Source organism: Oncorhynchus gorbuscha, unplaced genomic scaffold (genome assembly GCF_021184085.1).
Source record: "Oncorhynchus gorbuscha isolate QuinsamMale2020 ecotype Even-year unplaced genomic scaffold, OgorEven_v1.0 Un_scaffold_15:::fragment_2:::debris, whole genome shotgun sequence".
NCBI lineage: Eukaryota > Metazoa > Chordata > Actinopteri > Salmoniformes > Salmonidae > Oncorhynchus > Oncorhynchus gorbuscha.
Genome location: NW_025744754.1, coordinates 49,970 through 73,597, shown reverse-complemented (window position 1 = coordinate 73,597; position 23,628 = coordinate 49,970). Strand labels below are relative to the sequence as shown.

At 43.1% G+C, this 23,628-nt stretch overlaps 2 protein-coding genes and 1 long non-coding RNA gene across 4 annotated transcripts in view; 2 read left to right on the top strand and 1 right to left on the bottom strand.

The window, feature by feature from the left end:
- Nucleotides 1-13,605, top strand: part of LOC124017089 (melanopsin-A-like) — a 29,131-nt gene extending 15,526 nt beyond the window's left edge. Inside the window, exon 7 of the mRNA XM_046332480.1 lies at nt 9,753-13,605. Coding sequence (XP_046188436.1) covers nt 9,753-9,986 — 234 coding nt within the window. The 3' untranslated portion in view covers nt 9,987-13,605. The remainder of the gene's footprint in view (nt 1-9,752) is intronic.
- On the bottom strand, nt 4,045-22,904 carry LOC124017090. 2 transcript variants are annotated; one of them, XR_006835458.1, is made up of 4 exons: nt 22,773-22,904; nt 21,354-21,566; nt 4,718-4,795; nt 4,045-4,294 (listed from the first exon to the last, which is right to left on the bottom strand). It is a non-coding gene; the product is annotated as an uncharacterized LOC124017090 (long non-coding RNA). The 2 variants fall into 2 exon arrangements; XR_006835457.1 differs by lacking the exons at nt 21,354-21,566; nt 22,773-22,904 and adding an exon at nt 8,936-9,115.
- LOC124017088 (LIM domain-binding protein 3-like) overlaps nt 22,082-23,628 on the top strand; it is a 30,192-nt gene continuing 28,645 nt past the window's right edge. The window contains exon 1 of the mRNA XM_046332478.1: nt 22,082-22,214. The gene's annotated coding sequence lies outside the window, so the exon portion shown is untranslated. The remainder of the gene's footprint in view (nt 22,215-23,628) is intronic.

Sequence of the window (23,628 nt, the reverse complement as noted above, 5' to 3'; positions counted from 1 at the left end):
CACGTCTACCTTTGACTCATTCCTCTCTGCCTCCTTCTTTCCACTCCTCTCCTCTTTTGACCTCACCCTCTCACCTTCCCCCTACTCACAAGGCAGGCAATACGCTCGACCTCATCTTTACTAGATGCTGTTTTTCCACTAACCTCATTGCAACTCCCCTCCAAGTCTCCGACCACTACCTTGTATCCTTTTCCCTCTCGCTCTCATCCAACACTTCCCCACTGCCCCTACTCGGATGGTATCGCGCCGTCCCAACCTTCGCTCTCTCTCCCCGCTACTCTCTCCTCTTCCATCCTATCATCTCTTCCCTCTGCTCAAACCTTCTCCAACCTATCTCCTGATTCTGCCTCCTCAACCCTCATCTCCTCCCTTTCTGCATCCTTTGACTCTCTATGTCCCCTATCTTCCAGGCCGGCTCGGTCCTCCCCTCCCGCTCCGTTGCTTGACGACTCATTGCGAGCTCACAGAACAGGGCTCCGGGCAGCCGAGCGGAAATGGAGGAAAACTCGCCTCCCTGCGGACCTGGCATCCTTTCACTCCCTCCTCTCTACATTTTCCTCCTCTGTCTCTGCTGCTAAAGCCACTTTCTACCACTCTAAATTCCAAGCATCTGCCTCTAACCCTAGGAAGCTCTTTGCCACCTTCTCCTCCCTCCTGAATCCTCCTCCCCCTCCCCCCTCCTCCCTCTCTGCAGATGACTTCGTCAACCATTTTGAAAAGAAGGTCGACGACATCCGATCCTCGTTTGCTAAGTCAAACGACACCGCTGGTTCTGCTCACAGTGCCCTACCCTGTGCTCTGACCTCTTTCTCCCTCTCTCTCCAGATGAAATCTCGCGTCTTGTGACGGCCGGCCGCCCAACAACCTGCCCGCTTGACCCTATCCCCTCCTCTCTTCTCCAGACCATTTCCGGAGACCTTCTCCCTTACCTCACCTCGCTCATCAACTTATCCCTGACCGCTGGCTACGTCCCTTCCGTCTTCAAGAGAGCGAGAGTTGCACCCCTTCTGAAAAAACCTACACTCGATCCCTCCGATGTCAACAACTACAGACCAGTATCCCTTCTTTCTTTTCTCTCCAAAACTCTTGAACGTGCCGTCCTTGGTCAGCTCTCCCGCTATCTCTCTCAGAATGACCTTCTTGATCCAAATCAGTCAGGTTTCAAGACTAGTCATTCAACTGAGACTGCTCTTCTCTGTATCACGGAGGCGCTCCGCACCGCTAAAGCTAACTCTCTCTCCTCTGCTCTCATCCTTCTAGACCTATCGGCTGCCTTCGATACTGTGAACCATCAGATCCTCCTCTCCACCCTCTCCGAGTTGGGCATCTCCGGCGCGGCCCACGCTTGGATTGCGTCCTACCTGACAGGTCGCTCCTACCAGGTGGCGTGGCGAGAATCTGTCTCCTCACCACGCGCTCTCACCACTGGTGTCCCCCAGGGCTCTGTTCTAGGCCCTCTCCTATTCTCGCTATACACCAAGTCACTTGGCTCTGTCATAACCTCACATGGTCTCTCCTATCATTGCTATGCAGACGACACACAATTAATCTTCTCCTTTCCCCCTTCTGATGACCAGGTGGCGAATCGCATCTCTGCATGTCTGGCAGACATCAGTGTGGATGACGGATCACCACCTCAAGCTGAACTTCGGCAAGACGGAGCTGCTCTTCCTCCCGGGGAGGGACTGCCCGTTCCATGATCTCGCCATCACGGTTGACAACTCCATTGTGTCCTCCTCCCAGAGCGCTAAGAACCTTGGCGTGATCCTGGACAACACCCTGTCGTTCTCAACTAACATCAAGGCGGTGGCCCGTTCCTGTAGGTTCATGCTCTACAACATCCGCAGAGTACGACCATGCCTCACACAGGAAGCCGCGCAGGTCCTAATCCAGGCACTTGTCATCTCCCGTCTGGATTACTGCCACTCGCTGTTGGCTGGGCTCCCTGCCTGTGCCATTAAACCCCTACAACTCATCCAGAACGCCGCAGCCCGTCTAGTGTTCAACCTTCCCAAGTTCTCTCACGTCACCCCGCTCCTCCGCTCTCTCCACTGGCTTCCAGTTGAAGCTCGCATCCGCTACAAGACCATGGTGCTTGCCTACGGTGCTGTGAGGGGAACGGCACCTCAGTACCTCCAGGCTCTGATCAGGCCCTACACCCAAATAAGGGCACTGCGTTCATCCACCTCTGGCCTGCTCGCCTCCCTACCACTGAGGAAGTTCAGTTCCCGCTCAGCCCAGTCAAAACTTCGCTGCTCTGGCTCCCCAATGGTGGAACAAACTCCCTCACCACCTTCCGGAGACACCTGAAACCCCACCTCTTTAAGGAATACCTAGGATAGGATAAAGTAATCCTTCTCACCCCCCCCCCCCCTTAAAATATGTAGATGCACTATTGTAAAGTGGCTGTTCCACTGGATGTCATAAGGTGAATGCACCAATTTGTAAGTCGCTCTGGAATAGAGCGTCTGCTAAATGACTTAAATGTAAATGTAAATGATGATACAATTATTGACAGAGATTCGATCTCACTGTTCATTAACTGTCCCCCTTTGGTGCATTTGCCCTTGTTCACTCACTCTGAAAAGCCTTTCATCTGGGTTGGAGCTGCAGTATTACAGTATTCAGAGGTTTGACCCCACCAAGGCACTAGATTCTATCAGATCCGCGCTAGCCGACATCCACATATCAGTTGATGTAGCCGTGTTAGAGCCATCACAAGCAGTTCCTTGCGTTACCATATCGCAGACACTGCCATTGGATGCAGTGTCCATGACAAGGTAACGAAGCCACAGCCGACTTTATACACTCAAACACTCAAATGCGTGATGTTCTATTGTCTACACTTTGATTAGACTGATAGGCTATAACCCCCCCCCCCCAATGCAAATTCACACGACAACATGCATTAGAATGTCATTATTTCTATCATCGATAGAGCCTACACTTTCTATATCCGATTTGAACTTCTAATGCGGTAGGGGTCGGCCAATGCTGGTTTATGCTCTATCTGAAATGCATTAGAGCACCAGCTTTTCCGGACTACTGTGTGATCACAGTCTCCGAAGCCATTTTCTACAGTCAAATTACCTAGTGGCCTCATGGGTGAAACATTATTAATATATTTCATAATTTCAAAATTAATAAACATTCTCTCAAAAAAGCTGCTGAAAATCCGGTGTTTCAATGCGAAACGGTTTTGTTATATTTCAGTCTTCTGAGATGTATATGAAGTGTATTATTGGGATGCCATTACAATATTATGTAAACTCAAAATGTAATACATTTCAACTCTATATCCGGTACAGGTCTCTTCTTTTTTTAAAGCCCATAACCATATGTCTGAGGTGTTTTTGTTTGTTTCAAAATAGATTTGTTTAAGACGACCAAGAAATACTCTGTGTGACCCTGATTTAGCCCATTGCAGTAAAAAGTTAAACAGGTTAACATTCACAAGGCCACAGAGCCAGACGGATTACCAGGACATGTACTCGCTGACCAGTGTCATCACTGACATTTTCAACCTCTCTCTGACTGTCTGTAATGCCTACATGATTCAAGCAAAACGCCATAGTCCCTCTGCCCAAAAACACCAAGGTAACGTGTCTAAATGACTATCACCACATAGCACTCGCATCTGTAGCCATGAAATGCTTTGAAAGGCTGGTGATGGCTCACATCAACGCCATCATCCCAGACACTCTGGACCCAGTTCTCGCTGCATCTCATGCATCTCTGAACACAGTCACTGTTCTATTATCAATGGCAGTCAGGGATAGATGACACACACACACACACAGAGCACTGATCACATTACCAATGGTGGTTTTGAATAACCTGGTGGAACCAACCTGATCACTGTGTTTACCTTTCTATTTCACTTCAGACAATCAGGCTGGTTCCACCACACTAGGTTATGACCTGGACATTATATGCATCTAAGAAGTAAAAAAAAAAAAGAAAAAGCAATGAATAGTGTCTTTTTAGATGATTTTATGTTTCACAATTGGGTTATCAAATGTATCAAAGAAATGAAGTGGGTTACCTTCTGTATGTGTACAAATGATAACCATGTGAAAGCTGTTGCCTCTGACAGGTGAAGGTTGCTGGCTGGATACTTGCCAACATGTGGCTACTGTTCCATTCATAAAAACGCTCACAGAGAGGGTGTCTGCATGGTGCTGATGAGGGCCCCCTTGCTGGTCTTCTCTATGCTGCATGTTCGGCTGCTAACTGGACATCTCTCGAACAACTGCAGATGACAATTTTATGAGGTGGTGTTGACTGGGAGTACCTATGATAGGGTGATAAAATAGACAGCCAAGTGGTAAATTACATTTTGTTCTTTAGAAAGGACAAAGCTTTTTGCAAATACATTTCACAACCAAAAGTATTCTACTAGTTGTATCTGCTTGGCTGGGGAATGAACCTGCTAATTTATCAAGCCAGGTATTTTTTAACACAACGTTTTACATAAGACAAATGACCAGCCCTTGTTGGAGTCGCTATCAGAGGCCTCATAGTGGCGTGTCCTTTTCAGAAGTCGAACGAGACAGCGGAGGAGGTGTCACAAGGGTACTTGTGTCGCATGACACATTTTTTTTCTTAGGTCTTGTCTGACAAGTTGTGAAAATAGCAAGTGAAACAGTGAATGAAATTATTTTCGGATGTCGGTAAACCGTTGCAATCACATTGACGGACATGTTATGATACCCACCTTACTCCTTCGGTAGGTCTGCTTCTGGTAGAATCTGTTCACGACCAGGAGATCAGTCTGGCACCCCCCTCTCTGCACCTTGTACAACAGAAAAACAGGGTCAACAATTGTCATCCTCCCTCAATTATAAGACAACTTGAGAAATAACAATCTTGTTTGGAAGCTAATTTAATGCTTTACAGATGTAGACTGACTGGCTCCGTTGGATTAGATTTGCACTATGCAATCAACTGTGACATATTTTGCTATGGCCCTGGGTTGGTTTGAGTTTGTTGCTGCTAGTTAGTCAACTGTTGTAGTCAGAAAAGAGTTAGCTAGTGGCAACATGGCTGCATCCAATATTTATTTCTGCCATTTACATGGGTTGCACCTCGGTGGCTAATGTGACTGTTTCGTCTAAATTACACTCATTTAGTGACATGGAAATACAATGATATTGCTAAAGTTGGCAAATTAGTAGGAAACAACTTTGCCATTACTGTTACTAGCAAAGTTAGTCAAAAATAGCTAGCAATACTAATGTTACCTAGCTAGTATACAGTGGTTCCCTCAATCTTAGTTAGCTGGCTAAGGTTATAGTGCATCTAAAGTCAATCTGGCCACATCACAATAATGACAAAAAAATATAATATTTTGAAATGTTATCCTGTTTCCATCAAAATCTGAGTTGTATTGAGGTACGCTAACATTAGCCAGCGAGCTAGTGAACTTCAGCTATGCTAGCCATGATAATGATAATGATAATCAAAATCCTGCATTTCATGGTCATTCGGTGTAGGGCTTTTCAGTCTAAAATGGCCATGATCCTTTGAACATGTTGGGGGCGATGAATCAACGGAGCCCAATTCAATGAAGGGAAGTGAAGAGGCGATTTGCATGTGGAGTTTGGCAAAAGGGGGCATGATTTGTTGACATAATTGTAATCCAAACCCAACCTTCATTTACTCGTTCCAAACTCTGTTTTAGGCGAGAATGACTATGACCAAAATGATCCTATTTACACTACACTTTGTAGTCAATATTTACACTAGAATAAATGTTTCTGACTCATATTGATGCCACATAGGCCATTTTCAAAGGGATTAGTTGGTTTTTAGGGACATTTGCTCTTTCAGGTTGAATTAGAAAATCCTCTTTGTCTCTTAATTTAATGGTTGAGTTAAACCTGAGTGTTTCAGATGGACTAAAAGCTTTGGGCCTTGGTAACAAGTGATCTGTGGTGTGACTTGATAGATGTTTGGAGATGCGTAATACCGTGTCACATGGACTGATTATTGTGGTCGCCATCCGCCCATTCAAGATAAAATTAAATTGTGTTAGAAACCCTTTACTTACATGTGACTGGTATTTAATTGAGTGTAACATTGAAGTGACTCACAGCATAATTATAATGTCACTCATTATGATAGCAGGAACCAACCTCAAAGTCCTGAATTGTGTATCTTCTAGAGCTCTGAATGACATTTCCATGACAGGTATAGGCCACAGGGACTGCAGCTTGCCTCTAGCTGTAAGTACTCATAATGAGTCAAAAGTGTCAGTCAATTCTGCTTGTTTTGTATCGACCAGTGTGGCCATTACCTACCTCCAATAGACAAAAAAGCAGCACTGCTAAACCTTGGCTGAGTCTGCAATATAACATTACATGTCTTCCCTGTTTTTTAACCCAGCTAGGTGATGGGTTCCCATAGTGTCTTCCTTAGCCAAAGACGATTCATCATTTTTATTTCCGCCTTAGCCTCAGTGTGTTTAGTGTTGACGGATGCTAATGCATTCCTGTGAGGTCTGGCAGGGTTTGGCCATGAGCAGACAGCAGGCATGTGGATGACACGGCCTTATTAAATCACTGCAGTTTAATCTCAAATGTCACAGCAGATTAACCATCCTTATCAATGAGAGACATAATTAACTGTTCTGTGACATGCCTCATGGCAGGCTAGGCCTACAGGGGGAGAAATATTGCCACTTGCTCTTTAATTTGTAGTCAGTGCTGATAATGTCAGAGCAGGAACAGCAGTGGCAGATTGTAATGACGTGAGACAGACTTTCACTCTGAGCTGCAGAGACAACAATACTTTCTCACACTCATTCACATTATATTACTTTTCTTGAGTCCCTCCATTTCTGATGATATATTACAGTACTTCCTCCAATTTTATGATATGTTACGAATGGTCCGGTGGTGGAAAAGCAGTCTTATAGTATCATACGTCTTTGTGGTCATACAAATGCCGTTAGCATTTGTGGCTAATGTTAGCTAGGTTAGGGGTAAGGGTTAGCTAACATGCTACATAGTTGCAAATAGTTATGGCTGTGGTTAGCTAAAGTTGTTAATAAGCTAAGATACTTAAGTTGTCCCTGACACAATTTGAACATGCAACCTTTGGATTGCTAGAGGTTTGCGTTATGTGCCCACCCATTCTCCACCAAAAACCTCCCTACTGTTGTTGCTGTAACCTTCTTGTCTGACAGGGATACTTCAGGATTTTGGCAATGAAGCCCTTTTCCTACTTCCCCAGATTCAGATGAACTCATTGTTGGTTTCTGCTTTACCAGAAGCACACCACCCTGCATCCCACCCTGCATCCCACTGCTGGCTTGCTTATGAAGCTAAGCAGGTTGGTCCTGGATGGGAGACCAGATGCTGCTGGAAGTGGTGTTGGAGGGCCAGTAGGAGACACCTTTTCCTCAGGTCAAAAGAAATACAAATAATAATAATATCCCAATGCCACAGGGCAGTGATTGGGAATATTTCCCTGTATAGGGTGCTGTTATTCAGATGGGATGTTAAAACGGGTGTCCTGACTTTCTGTGGTCGCTAAAAATCCCATGGTACTGATTGTAAGAGTTGGGGTGTTAACCCTGGTGTCCTGGCTAAATTCCCAATCTGACCCACATACCATCATGGTCACCTAATCATCCCCAGCTTACAATTGGTTCATTCATCCCTGTAACTATTCCCCAGGTCGTTGCTGTAAATGAGAATGTGTTCTCAGTCAACTTACCTGGTAAAATAGGGGTTACATTTTATTAAAAAAGGAAGTTGCTAACTAGTGTTACGCAATTGCTAAATACTGTTACCACAATGACTGGCTTCCAGTTAGCATTGGCGTGTCAAACTACCTCTAACTTCCTTCATACTGGATGCAGAGACATACAAATAGTATCTATGTGTTCATTTGACTCTGGGGAAGTAGATAAAGGGCTTCATTGCCAAAGTATCCCTTTAAGTAACCAGAGCATTGTTACATATACAGATTGTAGGTGGAGGAGAGTCGGAATGAAAGTAAGGCGGGTGAAAGTAACACTTTTCTCAGATAACATAGAAGCTAGAATGACATAGTGAAGTCATCCCATTCCTAATGTGGAGGACGAGGTCCTTGCAAAAAAAAAACACAAACAAACAGCCCAGTCTACCCACGTATCGCCAAATTATCAACAAAAAGTGGTTTTGAGCGAGATTTTAAAAAAGTTTTAAAAAACGGACCTGGAAGGGTTTTTTGGTTGTAGAGTTGTTAACAAAACGGACATTTTCTTATGTCATTTTCTTAACTAAATGGCAGCATAGGTTTCAAGTATTATAATAGCTAGTCTTGGGTGTTAACCTGGGAGAAGTTACAGGAGATACGGGTGGGACGAAAGTAACACAATGTTAACTGATGACCTGGAATAAAATAACATTTAAGCACAGGTCAATGTCTCCTCTAGTTCATAAAATATCAACAAGTGACTGAATGTTTGAAAATGACATATGGCATCATTAGAATAATGCGTTAATCAATTGACTTGATTGATCAGCTTCTCACATAAGCTTTTATGGACAGGTTGGTGGTTAAAATATATATATATCATTATGATTCTGGTGGTCAAACCATAGAAATGTGATAAGCATGATGAGTTTGCCGTTTGTGAAAAGTATAAAAACGTTTATTCTATCAAGACATGAGTAACGCGCATGGCAAGGACAGCTGGAGGGCACCTGGTTGGTAGGACTAAGCATGAATAGTAATTGAAAATAGTGAAAAACATATCTTACTACATTCCCATTGAAGTGAGATGATGTGATTCATTTTAGTCCAATTAATATTGTAAGGCGATGTTGAAGCATGGTTTATTTTCAATTAAAATGTCTAACCTACAGCATGAATTATTCAAATCGACACAAACATGAAATTATTTCTAATAGTACATTTGTTTAAAGTAATGAGCATTACAAACCATAAACATGGCGATAAGACAGATATTGTGCACTTCTTGCCAGCTGTTACTTCCGTTCCAAAGCTGTGTTAAAGCCAATTTATGCTTGATCCGAAATGTGGTCTGACGCTCCTTATAGAAGGTGTGACGCAATTGAGGAGTCTGGAGGCATGCATAAGCCAAATTGAACTCGGTACTGTATCCCTGTGCGCCTCACAAATGTTGTAACAATGCCGAGGGCTCCATTGACATGATTGGTTGACTATAGGTGGGGGTGGGTGGCACTATATAAATACGAACTCACTCCCTTGACAACAGTTTTACTCGACAGCTCTGCGCTGCGCCGCGAAGCGCCATAAGTCTGAATGCCCTGACTTTTGTAGAGGCTGTATCACGGTAAATGCTGCATGGCCAATGCAAATGTCGTGTTGACCATGTAGCGCCTTTAATACCCGCCCCGCCGTCAGGCACAAAAGTAATGTTCCGTTCGTTCTGTTCTCTGTGTATTTAATTTCAACTAATTTACCCTAGAAAGGAAATTACAGTTGCTAATAGTAGAGGACATACTGTATATAAATTGTTTGTCATAAAATATGGTGTTTCTAGCTCTATCTTTTGTCCCTTTTCTCCCATACCCCAAAAACATGACTTTGCTGGAGACAAAGGAAAAGATATCTTTGAGATTTGCTTCGAAGGATACAAGAACATCTTTTAGGGAAAACAATATTAAACCAGGAATCCAAATTGCCATGTTGCATAGATAATTGGGTGCAAAAATCTATAATTTGGCAATTTATGTTCATTGTTTCTCATCTCACCTTTTGTTTGACTTCGACAGGCTGGTGATTCGTCAGAAGCCATCGTAATGAGAGGAATGATTGGCCAGATTCCCAGCATCGTCATCACCTCAGAGACCAGCCCTTTCTTACCTGTCCTTAGGGCCAGTTCCCGTGGTTCCCGTACAAAGCCATCCAATGGCAGTATAGATGTGGGGTCTGTTATTAAGGAGCCACAGGAGAGTGTCCAGCAGAGGTCAACACTTCCCAGTGATGCCTCTACACCACTCATCTGATCACAACCACAGTACATGATAAATTATAATAAATGCCAGGGTCTGTACTCAACATGAAACTTTTCTACAAGTCAAGTTAACCCCCATGTGAATACTCTTGCTGTACGTTCTTTACTGAAAAGGTTTTGTTTTGTTGCTTTGTTAATGTGGTACAACCAGGGCCGCTTCCAAGCGTGCGACGTAAGCGGTCGCTTTGGGGCTCCAGCCGCCATGGGGCCCCCGAACCAGGAACTAATTTCAGGTCTCAACATACTGCTCTCTACACCACATTGCAAAATGTCAGGGAAAAGTACCATAAAACTGAATCAATGTACTCCGCCATCAACAGGGAGGCCACAGAGAGGGGGGCGCTGGGTACCAGACAAATGACAGAAATGGGATTGGTTGTGTTGTCTGCTAAGCTTTCACCTGATCCTCTTGAGTGAGCTACAATCGTAAGGAAGTCTGTAAAATCAGACAGCAGCCCAACTGTTTCAAACCCATTTCAAACATTTCCCCTAGCCCCGGTCCCCTCATCTAAGATCTGCTAAAGGCTGAAACCGATTAAGTAGAACTATTGTGTGAAGTAATGCAGACATGACTAAAAGAGGCTGAGCTGGAAATGGCTATCTGAGGGATCTATCGTAGCTGGGAGATGCTGGAAATGTCAGGCTGTCTAGGGCAGGGGTTCTCAAACCTCTCACCGGGGACCCCCAGCTGTTCAATGTATTTGAACTATTCCACAGCTTGCACACCTGATTCAAATAGTGAATTAATCATCAAGCCCTTGACTATGTGAATCTGGTGAGTTACAGTAGTTCAGGGTTACAACAAAATTGTGAAGAGTCTGGTGTTCCCCGGGGAGAGGTTGGAGAACCACTGGTCCAGGGTATCGATTGAAGTCCTTAATGTGGGTCTAGGCTGTAGTCAGCCCAGATTCTTTCTCGAGGCCCCATGGCCTGTGTGACAGGATCTGGGCTGACTACAGCCTGGACCCACATTAAGGACTTCAATCAATACCCTGGCCTTAAATGTCTTGAGCATTAGAATGTGTAGGACGCTGCACAATAAATCCACCACTCAGGGCTGAATTCGATAGAACCTGCAATTTGATTGAGCAAGACAAATTCCTTCTGGATGGTAATAAAGTATTCTATTGTTGTATTTACGCAGTATAGCTCTTTTCCCCATAGACAAATAAAATCACTGAATGGTTTTAACTATTGTAGATGCGTCCAGTTTACAGAATAAGAAGTGGTTGGTCCATGGGCAGTAGCTTAGTTGGTAAACAAAGACACTGCAATAACATTATCTATGGCGGATTTGAATTCCAGCCTCAGTTTCTCATCCGTTCCTCTGACTTCAATCACCAGACTAGTGTTAACTGATACTACTGTGTTTTGATGGAACCAAATAGACTGACAGGCTACAGGACACAATGGTTGAGAGTGATTGATAACACTTGTAATGAGAACACAAGAAGTGGTATTCATATGTACAGGTAAACAGTCCATGTGCATCTGTTGAGTGTCTGGTCTCCTGCTTTTTAGATTATGCTTGTAATAACGCAGTGTAAAATTTAATTTGCTTTGTAAGAAGCTACATTTATTACCAGTAAGTATTGAATCTCAACATTTTCAATATTTTAAAAAGTTTTCCACAGTAAGATAATCATACGTATTTATATTTCTGTACCGCGGGGGTCTTTGTGATTGTAATTCATGGGAGAATCGGTATCAGACAATTCATTATGGAGCTAAGTGCTCTAATGGAACAGTTGAAATAACGGATGATGGATCCAATATTCCCTGTGCTTGTATGGGTGGGCAAAAGGGGTATTATTGTTGATTATACCTCAGCTGTTAAATAGCTTACACTAAAATGGGTCTGTAGTGAGTTTCAATACAGAGCACAACTGTAATACATGTGACTATAATGATATTATAGAATATGAAAGATTTCACCATAGTCTATAATAGCTCAGATACATAAAACATAAAATATTGAGCGAAGTGCAAGAGGTGTTTGTTTTGTTTTCCAATTTGTAATGGTCGAATGCGAACAGAAAATGACCCCCCCAGTGTTTGCAATTTATCTGCCTGTATGAGCAGATAAAACACCCTGTACCTCAGTGAGATACAGGATGTTTCCCACTGAGCCTTGTCCCCAGGAAGTGGGAAAAACACTTCCTGCTGATTGATACATCAGAGTAAATACACCCTTGATTGCCCATAAAATTACTCCTTGGCAATTGCATTGGCGCTCAATCATGAAATTCTGTTTGTCAGATCTTGTATGCTTGGTTATGTTTTACTGGCAACTCAGTGGGCAGTGGCATCCATATACTGTTTTGGGAAAGGGAAACTGTCCTACATGGTGACCCACCATTCTGAGGTGTGAAATGTATTATTTCACTTACTACATGCTAGCTAATATGATTAAGCACCACAGTGAGGTGTAAATAGTGTTCCCAGTGGCCAGGTTTCCATCTAATTGGTAACAGATGTTCATGCAAATATAAAAAAATCCACATAAAGAAAATTTGCATTTCTTTTTTTCATCAGTGGAGTGTTTCTAGCAAACGGACTTGTTGCTGATTAAAAAAAATCTGCATGTGATGAGGTAGTGCACAAAAAAGTACTTTTTTTGCTTAAGTTTTCATTTACCGAATCAAAATCCAAAGTTCAATGTGTTTCCATCGCATTTTAAACTCTTTAAAAAAATGTTTACATGAGATGAATATGGATACTTTTTATTTGTCAAACGGCAGTCAAGCATCGATCATCATATCACCCGTATAAGACCCTCTTAATTTATTGGAAAGGCGTTTGAAGTTAATCAGAATTTATTTAATCGGTAGCCTAATAAAACTGCATGGTTTCCCGAGTCGAAGTGGGAGGACCATACACCATATGGCATGACTCCACGTTTACTCCGATAGGATGGTAATTATATCAATATTTGCATGGAAAGGGGTTTTCTCCGCCATGTCTAGCATAATTCGTTTTCCCGACACAAAACGATCCCACCATGTCGAACAAACAAATGATCTGTCAACATTTATACAATTTTACCAAAACTTCCTAATTACATCACAGGCTCACAACTGTAGTGATTTATTTTATATTGCATGACTTTACTCGCATTAGAACTGGATTGAAACGTGGTTAGTGATTCACAACTTCGCATGGCCAGAAAAGTAGACAGAGAGACTTGGGAGTTCAGCTTCATTCCAGATGGAAAAGGATTGAAAGGTTGATTCAAAAGCAATCCTAACGGTGAAAACTCATTTTCATCCCCTGCTCTAAGTATCTCAGAGCTGAAAGTGTTTCTAAAATAGATTCAATTGCAGTATGTTTTCCAAATAAATGTTATTCAGTCTTATCAAATGGCAAGTTGCAATCTATTTTGTTGTTCTGTAGTATAATGGTGTTGAGCTTAAATCCCGTTTTAATTCTACATTTGTGTGTTTGCATTATTGACAAGCATCTATCTTATAGGAAAAGGACGGTATGTTTAGAAATATGAAAAATAATTTATTGTAGATTTGTTACTTTGCCTATAGTATGTCCAATCAGTGTTGTTCTAATTTATTTTTCTAAATAAATACATTTTACTCAATGTATCCTTCACCTTGTGATGCATCAGTATTTTTGAAGTATTGTACAAATACAAAAGGTAAATAAAAGATAATACAATATTCAATGTGAGAAGTTTTTACAGCTTAGGTCCACATATATCTCATAATTACTATGATTTCAAATGTAAAATTGCAATTACACCACTCTGCACAGTATGTGGTTGTTGCAACTTCATCACCATTAGAGGTTTCTCCAGTCTCTTTTTCCCCCGTTCCCCGCTCCCTGTCAGCAGTCATTATCTCATTGACTTCTCTCCCTGGAGGTCTGGTATGGAACGCTGTTATCAAGAGGCTGCTGTGTGAAGACATGCACACACACACATGCACTGGCACGCACACACAAACACAGAGGTCTTCCCTTAAAACCTCTGATCTCCTGAGCCGGGTGAGGGACGCTTCTGGGTGGCTGGGCCTTGTGAAACGGCAGATTTATGGCCACAAGTAGTGAATTTAGGGATGAAGAATCGTGTATGGTTTTGTTATCCTCTTTGTTCTCATTAAATACACTCTGAGCCCAAAGTATGTGGCCATTGGCCACTTGCAGAACTGACCTAATCTTCTTTGGTAGGAGGTTGAACTGCAAAACACCTATAGGATCAATACTCAGAGCCATACAGTTGATGAAAATAGTCTTTGCGTGTATATATGTGTGTGACTACAAATGCGTGAGGGAATAGGACAGGGTGAGAGGGAGCGAAAGAAGGACAGAGGGTGAGAGGGAGACAGGGAGCGAAAGAAGGACAGAGGGTGAGAGGGAGACAGGGACAGAGGGTGAGAGGGAGACAGGGAAAGAGAGTTTGCAGGTTCTTTTTACAGCATTCCCTCCGTAGATAAGTGACAGGAAATCTCAGATGACAAAAGCAGTGGGCCTGTACACCCTTAAGTGTGTGAACTGATAAACGTGTGTGTTTTTCAACGTTTATGAGAAGAATGTGTTGGATAAAATGAGTTTCCATTGCACTTGACATTGGCATATACCTTTTCATGTTGCTAATTGAACATTGACCAAAGAAGGAATGTGTTGATGTCGGATACGGTCTCCTGACAAATAATGGAAGGTATTTGAAGATGGTGGATGAAGATATCCCTCTAGTGGTGTGGGGGCTGTGCTTTGGCAAAGTGGGTGGGGTAATATCCTGCCTGTTTGGCCCTGTCCGGGAGTATCGTTGGACAGGGCCACAGTGTCTCCTGGCCCTCCTGTCTCAGCCTCCAGTATTTATGTTGCAATAGTTTGTGCGGGGGGCGAGGGTCAGTCGGTTACATCTGGAGTATTTCTCTTGTCTTATCCGGTGGCCTGTGTGAATTTAAGTAGGATCCCTCTAATTATCTCTCTTTCTCTTGGAAGACCTGAGCCCACAGACCATGCCTCAGGACTACCTGGCCTGATGACTCCTTGCTGACCCCAGTCCACCTAGTCATGCTGCTGCTCCAGTTTCAACTATTTTGCCTGCGGCTATGGAACCCTGACCTGTTCACTGGACGTGCTACCTTGTCCCGGACCTAGGGGTGAAGAATTATGGATGGCTTTGTTATTTTCTTTGTTCTCATTAAATACTCTCTGAGTCCAAAGTATGTGGCCAATGGCCAAAACCGGCTGTTTTGGACTTTCTCTCTACCGCACCTGCTGTCTCTAACTCTGAATGATCGGCTATGAAAAGCCAACTGACATTTACTCTTGAGGTGTTGACCTGTTGCACCCTCTATAACCACTGTGATTATTATTATCTGACCCTGCTGGTCATCTATGAACGTTTGAACATCTTGGCCATGTTCTGTTATAATTTCCACCCGGCACAGCCAGAAGAGGACTGGCCACCCCTCAGAGCCTGGTTCCATTCTAGGTTTCTTATTAGGTTCTGATCTTTCTAAGGGAGTTTTTCATAGCCACTGGGGTTTTACACTGGATTTCTGTACAGCACTTTGTGACAACCGCTGATGTAAAAAGGGCTTCATAAATACATTTGACTGAACGTGATTGACTGATATTTCACCAACAACAGTTTTCACCGACATCATTAAAAAAAATCTATAAAATAAAGCATAGCTTGATCCAACTATGAAGATTTATTTAACTAGGCACGTCAGTTAAGAACAAATTCTTATTTACAATGATGGTCTAGGAACAGTGGGTTAACTGCTTTGTTCAGGGGCAGAACGACAGATTTTTACCTTGTCAGCTCGGGAATATGATCTAACAACTTTTCGGTTAATGGCCCAACACTCTAACCACTAGACTCCTTGCCGCCTCCCATGACATGCAGTCATGACTTCTCAACAATATTGCGTTAAAACTACCTGGATACATCGGTTTTTACAAACCACTAATTTCATCAGATCTGCCTTGGCGAGTCTGTAACATTCTAATTCTACTGAATGTGCAAAATTATTTCTTTCAACACATCTGCACATGTACATTGGGGCTCTGGTATTGCTTGCTTGCTAGTCATGTCCCTGATAATGGATTCACACTATCAGTCACACATTACAGAACATGGGATGGGAAAATGAGAGAGATTCCCTAAGGGCTGAACCTCCCAATCAACTGTCCATTTTTATGTAAGAATGGACGGACACAAGGACACAGAGGGTCCTCACATTTCGGAAATCAGTTGGGATCTCAACCAATGTTCCCTCCTAAGCTGCGCGCCTGCGGGGGGGGGGCGTGCAGTAGCCCAGAGACTGCCCGAGGCAGAGTGCAGAAGAAATATCAGCCAACAGAGAAGCATGGGACTGAACATCACTCAACTTTCTAAAGTTTTTCCTTTTAGTTAACTTTTCCCTTTACTGTGGCAGTTGTGATCGAATCAACACAATATTAGCCACCTTCAATGCAACAAACCAAAAACAAAACAAACTTTGCAAGAGATTGTGTTGTAGGCAGAACGCATCAGAGTAGGATTCCATTGCACACAACTCAGCCCATACTATACACAAACCGGTGTGACATAACCAATCAGAACTGGAGTCGGTCTACATGCAAATAGACCATTGCCATATATGGATCTGTGCCATTTACATGGAACTGGACTGTGTTTACAGCTGTGGTGGTGAGTAGATGGACTTGTTTTGAGTTCAAAGCAAAAGCTGCATGTTGCCACATGTGCACATTTTTTTCATATCCTTTGCTAGTTAGTGAGATATTATCCCAGTTATAGATAATTTGTAGTCAGCAATAGGGGAGTGATTGCTTCGTACAAGAGCACGAAACGTGTACATTTCTAGACATCTTTGAAAAGCAGGTCAGGTAAAGAGTTATTTTTGTCTTAAAGGGGCGGTGTTGTATATTGAGATATATTGGCTTGAATAAGATAATTAGCCAATAGACAGAGGGTAGCATAATTTGTCTGATTCTCTGTAATAATGATATGGGAATAATAATGGATTTTTTTTGTAGTGTTTTTTTGCATCAAACAACACAGCATTTTCAGTCACCTGATTGTCTGAAGGACAAGTGGATAAACAGTTCATGTCAAGCCCTGCGTGTTTTTTTTCCAAAAGTCTCATGGAATTTAGCCCTACATTGAACACTACACATTGACTGCTACTGTAGGCTGAATGATAGAACAGCTATTTCCATGTTAAAATGTTATGGGATGCATTTTCTCCATTGTTTTTGATGGTAGGCCACTCTGGAAAGCCTACATTATGATCAAATAGCCAGAGTAGGCTACTTGGCCACTCTTAAAACTGTAACTTAAAGCGCGTACAGCCTCAGTGTTCACAGTAAGCGCACGCTGGAAGTTGCACAGAATTTTCACAACTTTCATGTTTGCGCACAGCAGACCTGAAATTTGCTAAGTGACGGAAAAAAATGACAGAGAACATTGGTCTCATCTTAAGATCTTAGTGTTGAGAGTTATAGTAGTAAAATACACAAGGTGCAATTTCGAAACTTGGTTGCAGCAGTTTTCCTCACAGGCAGTCACTCAATTAGCCAATGTCAGCTAAACATTTTTAGATTGACAAATTAGTCTAGCTAGCTATCCTGTCACGACTTCCGCCGAAGTTGGCTCCCCTGCCTGTTCGGGCGGTGCTCGGCAGTCGTCGTCACTGTCCTACTAGCCACTACCGATCCCTTTTTCATTTGTCTGTTGGTTTTGTCTTATTAGTTTCACCTGTGTGTATTTTAGTTTAATTAGCGTCCTTATATATAGTAGGTTGTCCCGCCCTTGTTTTGTGCGGGATTGTTTTTGTTACTCTGTTGTATGGTGGTTTTCGTGTGTTTATTCTCCGGACTATTTTGGTCCTGTGTTTGGGCTGGTCAATTGTATGGGCCCTGTGTGTTGGCGTGACCGTTTTTGTGCGCCGGAAAATAAATTGACAATCTACTGAACCCTGCTCTCTGCGCCTGATTCCACCCACCGCTCCTAGTAAATTGTGACATATCCCCCCATTGATTTTGGCAGTCACTCTCACTACCATATCATATTATCCCATCAAAAATCATGGCAAAATGTGTAGAACTGAGGAAAATTATCTTTAAAATTGCAAATTAAATTGTTCTTTAAAGCAAACTAATTTGTTGATATTTTGTTAATAAAATAATTGTTTTGCTCCCGGATCCCTTAGTATGATTTAAAAAAAAAAATTTCAATCACGGTGCTGAGTTAATGTATAACGGCTAATTGTACAGCTAATAGGCTATGTGTTTGTAGATCGACTGAGGCGAATTAAGTTGAATGAAGCTACAGCAACTAATATCCGGACCTCACTAAAACTCAGACCCTGGCTACGGCCCTGCACACAAGATATACTGAACACTTCCTTTGACAAATAACATATGTATATCGACTACCATGGGATGTTCTTTTTAAAAGTAATTATTTCCACATTCAAAATGGTATGCTCAGTAATAAGTGGTTATGCCCATAGGCCTAGAAGATCTAGACAATTACAGCTACTCCAGGATAGCTCCAACTCGCACGATTACACATGAAGAATGATCAACAAGAACATTACAGAGTCCAAAGGTATTGAAGTCCATGCCTCGACTGACAAACTGCACATCCTCGGTACACTACTTTTCTGTGTGTCAAGTAACACAATGGTTTTGCAATTTCAGCTGAAATCTCTATGCGCCATCTTTGACTACAGGAAATAAGCTCATTTTAGACAGCATCCCCTCGAGCACAGTTGGTAGAGCATGGCACTTGCAATGCCAGGGTGGTGGGTTCGATTCCAATGGGGGACCAGTATGAAAATGTATGCACTCACTACTGTAAGTCACTGGATAAGAGTGTCTGTTCAATGATGTAATGTAAATAGAGGCTCTTATTCACTGAACAGACAGATTGTTATTGCCTGTCTGTGATGCCTCTTGTTATTTCATACGCTTTTTCAGCATTTTTAGGTGTTTTGAAAAATTAGACAGTATCCTCCCTTCCGTCTTCAAGAGAGCGAGAGTTGCACCCCTTCTGAAAAAACCTACACTCGATCCCTCCGATGTCAACAACTACAGACCAGTATCCCTTCTTTCTTTTCTCTCCAAAACTCTTGAACGTGCCGTCCTTGGTCAGCTCTCCCGCTATCTCTCTCAGAATGACCTTCTTGATCCAAATCAGTCAGGTTTCAAGACTAGTCATTCAACTGAGACTGCTCTTCTCTGTATCACGGAGGCGCTCCGCACCGCTAAAGCTAACTCTCTCTCCTCTGCTCTCATCCTTCTAGACCTATCGGCTGCCTTCGATACTGTGAACCATCAGATCCTCCTCTCCACCCTCTCCGAGTTGGGCATCTCCGGCGCGGCCCACGCTTGGATTGCGTCCTACCTGACAGGTCGCTCCTACCAGGTGGCGTGGCGAGAATCTGTCTCCTCACCACGCACTCTCACCACTGGTGTCCCCCAGGGCTCTGTTCTAGGCCCTCTCCTATTCTCGCTATACACCAAGTCACTTGGCTCTGTCATAACCTCACATGGTCTCTCCTATCATTGCTATGCAGACGACACACAATTAATCTTCTCCTTTCCCCCTTCTGATGACCAGGTGGCGAATCGCATCTCTGCATGTCTGGCAGACATATCAGTGTGGATGACGGATCACCACCTCAAGCTGAACTTCGGCAAGACGGAGCTGCTCTTCCTCCCGGGGAAGGACTGCCCGTTCCATGATCTCGCCATCACGGTTGACAACTCCATTGTGTCCTCCTCCCAGAGCGCTAAGAACCTTGGCGTGATCCTGGACAACACCCTGTCGTTCTCAACTAACATCAAGGCGGTGGCCCGTTCCTGTAGGTTCATGCTCTACAACATCCGCAGATTACGACCCTGCCTCACACAGGAAGCGGCTCAGGTCCTAATCCAGGCACTTGTCATCTCCCGTCTGGATTACTGCAACTCGCTGTTGGCTGGGCTCCCTGCCTGTGCCATTAAACCCCTACAACTCATCCAGAACGCCGCAGCCCGTCTAGTGTTCAACCTTCCCAAGTTCTCTCACGTCACCCCGCTCCTCCGCTCTCTCCACTGGCTTCCAGTTGAAGCTCGCATCCGCTACAAGACCATGGTGCTTGCCTACGGAGCTGTGAGGGGAACGGCACCTCAGTACCTCCAGGCTCTGATCAGGCCCTACACCCAAATAAGGGCACTGCGTTCATCCACCTCTGGCCTGCTCGCCTCCCTACCACTGAGGAAGTACAGTTCCCGCTCAGCCCAGTCAAAACTGTTCGCTGCTCTAGCTCCCCAATGGTGGAACAAACTCCCTCACGACGCCAGGACAGCGGAGTCAATCACCACCTTCCGGAGACACCTGAAACTCCACCTCTTTAAGGAATACCTAGGATAGGATAAAGTAATCCTTCTCACCCCCCCTCCCTCCCCCCCTTAAAATATTTCGATGCACTATTGTAAAGTGGTTGTTCCACTGGATGTCATAAGGTGAATGCACCAATTTGTAAGTCGCTCTGGATAAGAGCGTCTGCTAAATGACTTAAATGTAATGTAATGTAAACAAAATTACATATGTATCTGTGATACACTGAAGTCCCCCCCTGGTCTGTTATTTAATGCAGTTATTATTTACAGTTTAATGATAGCAATGGACTGAGGACAATTGATAAATATGTGTGATATGGCTCTTTCTGCAGTACAAATTGCCTCTGTTGTTGTTGGCTATCTAGCCTCACTCTCATCCAAGGGAATTTATCATATTGTGACACATTATCACATATTTTGTATTTGTTTTTGTAGATTCAGGGTCCATTTGTGAATTTTACAGTGTTCCAGAGCTATTCATGCAAACCCAGAACAAGGTCAATATAAAAGGTTGGACAGAGGCTGAGAGTAACATGAGAGTAACATGCCTCATTTGATGGGGGTATGTTTGCATTGGTGTACCTTTACAATGGTTATATGTATAGCATACCACTGCACTTACTGTACTAGAGCTGGGACGATAAAGTGAACATTTTTGACACCGAACAAACCGACCACTTATCGTAGACATTTTGCTGATATCATTCATTACGATAAATAACCTATAGGGCCCTGCTAGAGAAATATGAAGTTTGAAATTAAATAACTTTGTTAATATGGGTGATTGTTAATGGGACAATTGATAGCTAGTAGTTTTAAGGGTAATATAAAAAATAACTGTGGTGCACACCGTTATAAACTTAGCGTTCAATGTATCGTTGTCGTGATAATTCAGTCAGTTTATTGTGATATGGATATTGGTCCATATCGCCCAGCTCTAGTGTTTACACCCTCACTCTCTATGAAGCATGAAAAATACATTTATAATGATTTTCCTTACCGGTGGAATTGACAACCATGAAGAATCATGGCCTTCCTTCTCTGTTTGGATTCCCCCTCACAGAGAGGAGCTCAGACCTCAGTGCCTGCGAGGCAGGTGATGCATCCAGGGTTGACATGGAGGAGATCAGACCCCTGTGCACTTTCATTCCTCATTGATCCCAGGTCTGCTGTGACTGACACTTCTGGGTTCTGCTGGCATTTATGAGGTGAGCTATACAGAATCAATGCATTATTGTATGTCATTATCACACCTAGAATAGAAAATATTCAGCATTTTCTTGACATACCATTTTCATCAAGCTGACAGTCATCTCCCCTGCAATGAGACGAATACATACTTGAATCTATACCTATACTGACTTTACCTGCCTAGTGCCTACTGTTAATTTGACAACATTAACACCAAACCTGCATACTGTAATCTCTCTGAACAGATTCTCGTGGACAGATGAAACCAGTAAATGACTAACTTTCGCGAGAGAATTTGACTTCTGGGTAACCGAGATTATGTATACAGTGAATCTGAAGCATGGTTATTGGGATTAGCAATTTAGTCCTAAATCTGATTGGTCATTTGATAGGTGTGAAATTGTCTGACTTCTATCTATATCAACAGTGTGCGTCTTTTTGCATGTATGTTTTGGTGCTTCATTCAACATGTGTCTCTGATTTGGCCCGTAGATAAAGGACGACTGTCGCTTTAATAATTCCACTTTAATCAAAATCCCCAGTTAATCCCCCTACCCTTTACCAGGAGTTCACGTAGCCCGTGGTCGCGGGGATCGGATGAGGCTGTCCCGAGTGACATAGCTGCGACACAAGAGGGGACGGAGAGGAGAACCGCAAATAACAACGGCAGGTAGTAAAAGCCGTCAGCGTGTTTAGAGCGTTTACCGTGAGCCATGAATTGAATGGAATTTGAAGCAGTTGTAGCTCTTTACAATAATCTGTCGCGTATGCAACAGGCTCACTGCACCGGACCTCATGTTTGTTTCTCACAACAGCCACAAACCTTCACTTTCTCCTGTTTTACATGCAAGAGTTAGAACTGAAAATCCCATTCAATTATTCATATTATGCTGCATCTCATCTAGGAATTCTTTGGCGTCACCAACTGTGGGATGGTGCACGTGCCACCTGTAACTTTCAGTCTGTAATATTCTTCTTCGTTGGGGTTTTATGGCGGTGTACATAACAGTATTACATGTTGACTAGACCGGGCACGCATGTTGAGTTTGTTAATCCACACCAGATGCGATCAAGCCATGCAGGTTGAAATATCAAAACGATCTCTGAATCAACTATATTCATTTGGAGACAGGTCTAAGCACATGAAACGTTCATGGACATTTAGCTAGCAAGCATGTTGTCGCTAACTAATTCGTCCTGAGATATAAACATTGGCTTGTTATTTTACCTGAAATGCACAATGTCCTTTTTTTACTGGATCTTTGTAGAATTTTGACCCATTTTGAGTCAACACAATATCTTGTGGTCTACTCAACAATTGATCCACAGGTAAACAGGTGAACCTATTTGGTTTCTAAGACTTTCTATGACCGTTGGCAAACAACTTCAATAAGGTGCGTTACCACCACCAACTGGACTGGAGTGTGCACCTCAGTTCATCTTTCAATGGCAGAGGTGGGACTTGCAGCGCCTCAGAAATAAAACCAATCTCTATTTTAGCACCTGGCTGCGCAGAGGGCGTTTGCAGTTTAGATGCAATGATTGAATAACATGTATATGTACATTTATTTTGTCATGCTCTCGCACTGTGTTGCATGCCATGTGGTCAGCATGTAATGTGCATTACTGTGCATTCTCCTTCAGTATGGAATAATTGTGTTTACGGTGGGGTGGGCACTTCTTGAGCGGGGTTGAACCGATCTCCATGTGTGCATTGCAAATCAAATGTAATTTGCCCCATGCTTCATAGACAACAGGTGTAGACGAACAGGGAAATGCTTATTTATGTGTCCATTTCCAACAACGCAGAGTTAAAACAGAGATGAAAAATAGAACACCTAAATAGTAACACGAGGAATAAATACACAGTGAAATACAATAGATATATACATGTTATTTCTGAGTCTGAGTCGATGTGCAGGGGTACGAGGTAATTGAGGTAGTAGCTATGTACATATAGGTATGGGCAACAGGGTAGATAATAGGCTGAGCTGGAGCAGCAGCATATGTGGAGTGTGAAAGTGTGTGTCATTATGCATGTGTGCCCATGTTATGTGTTTGTTGGGGTGTCAGTGTAAGTATGT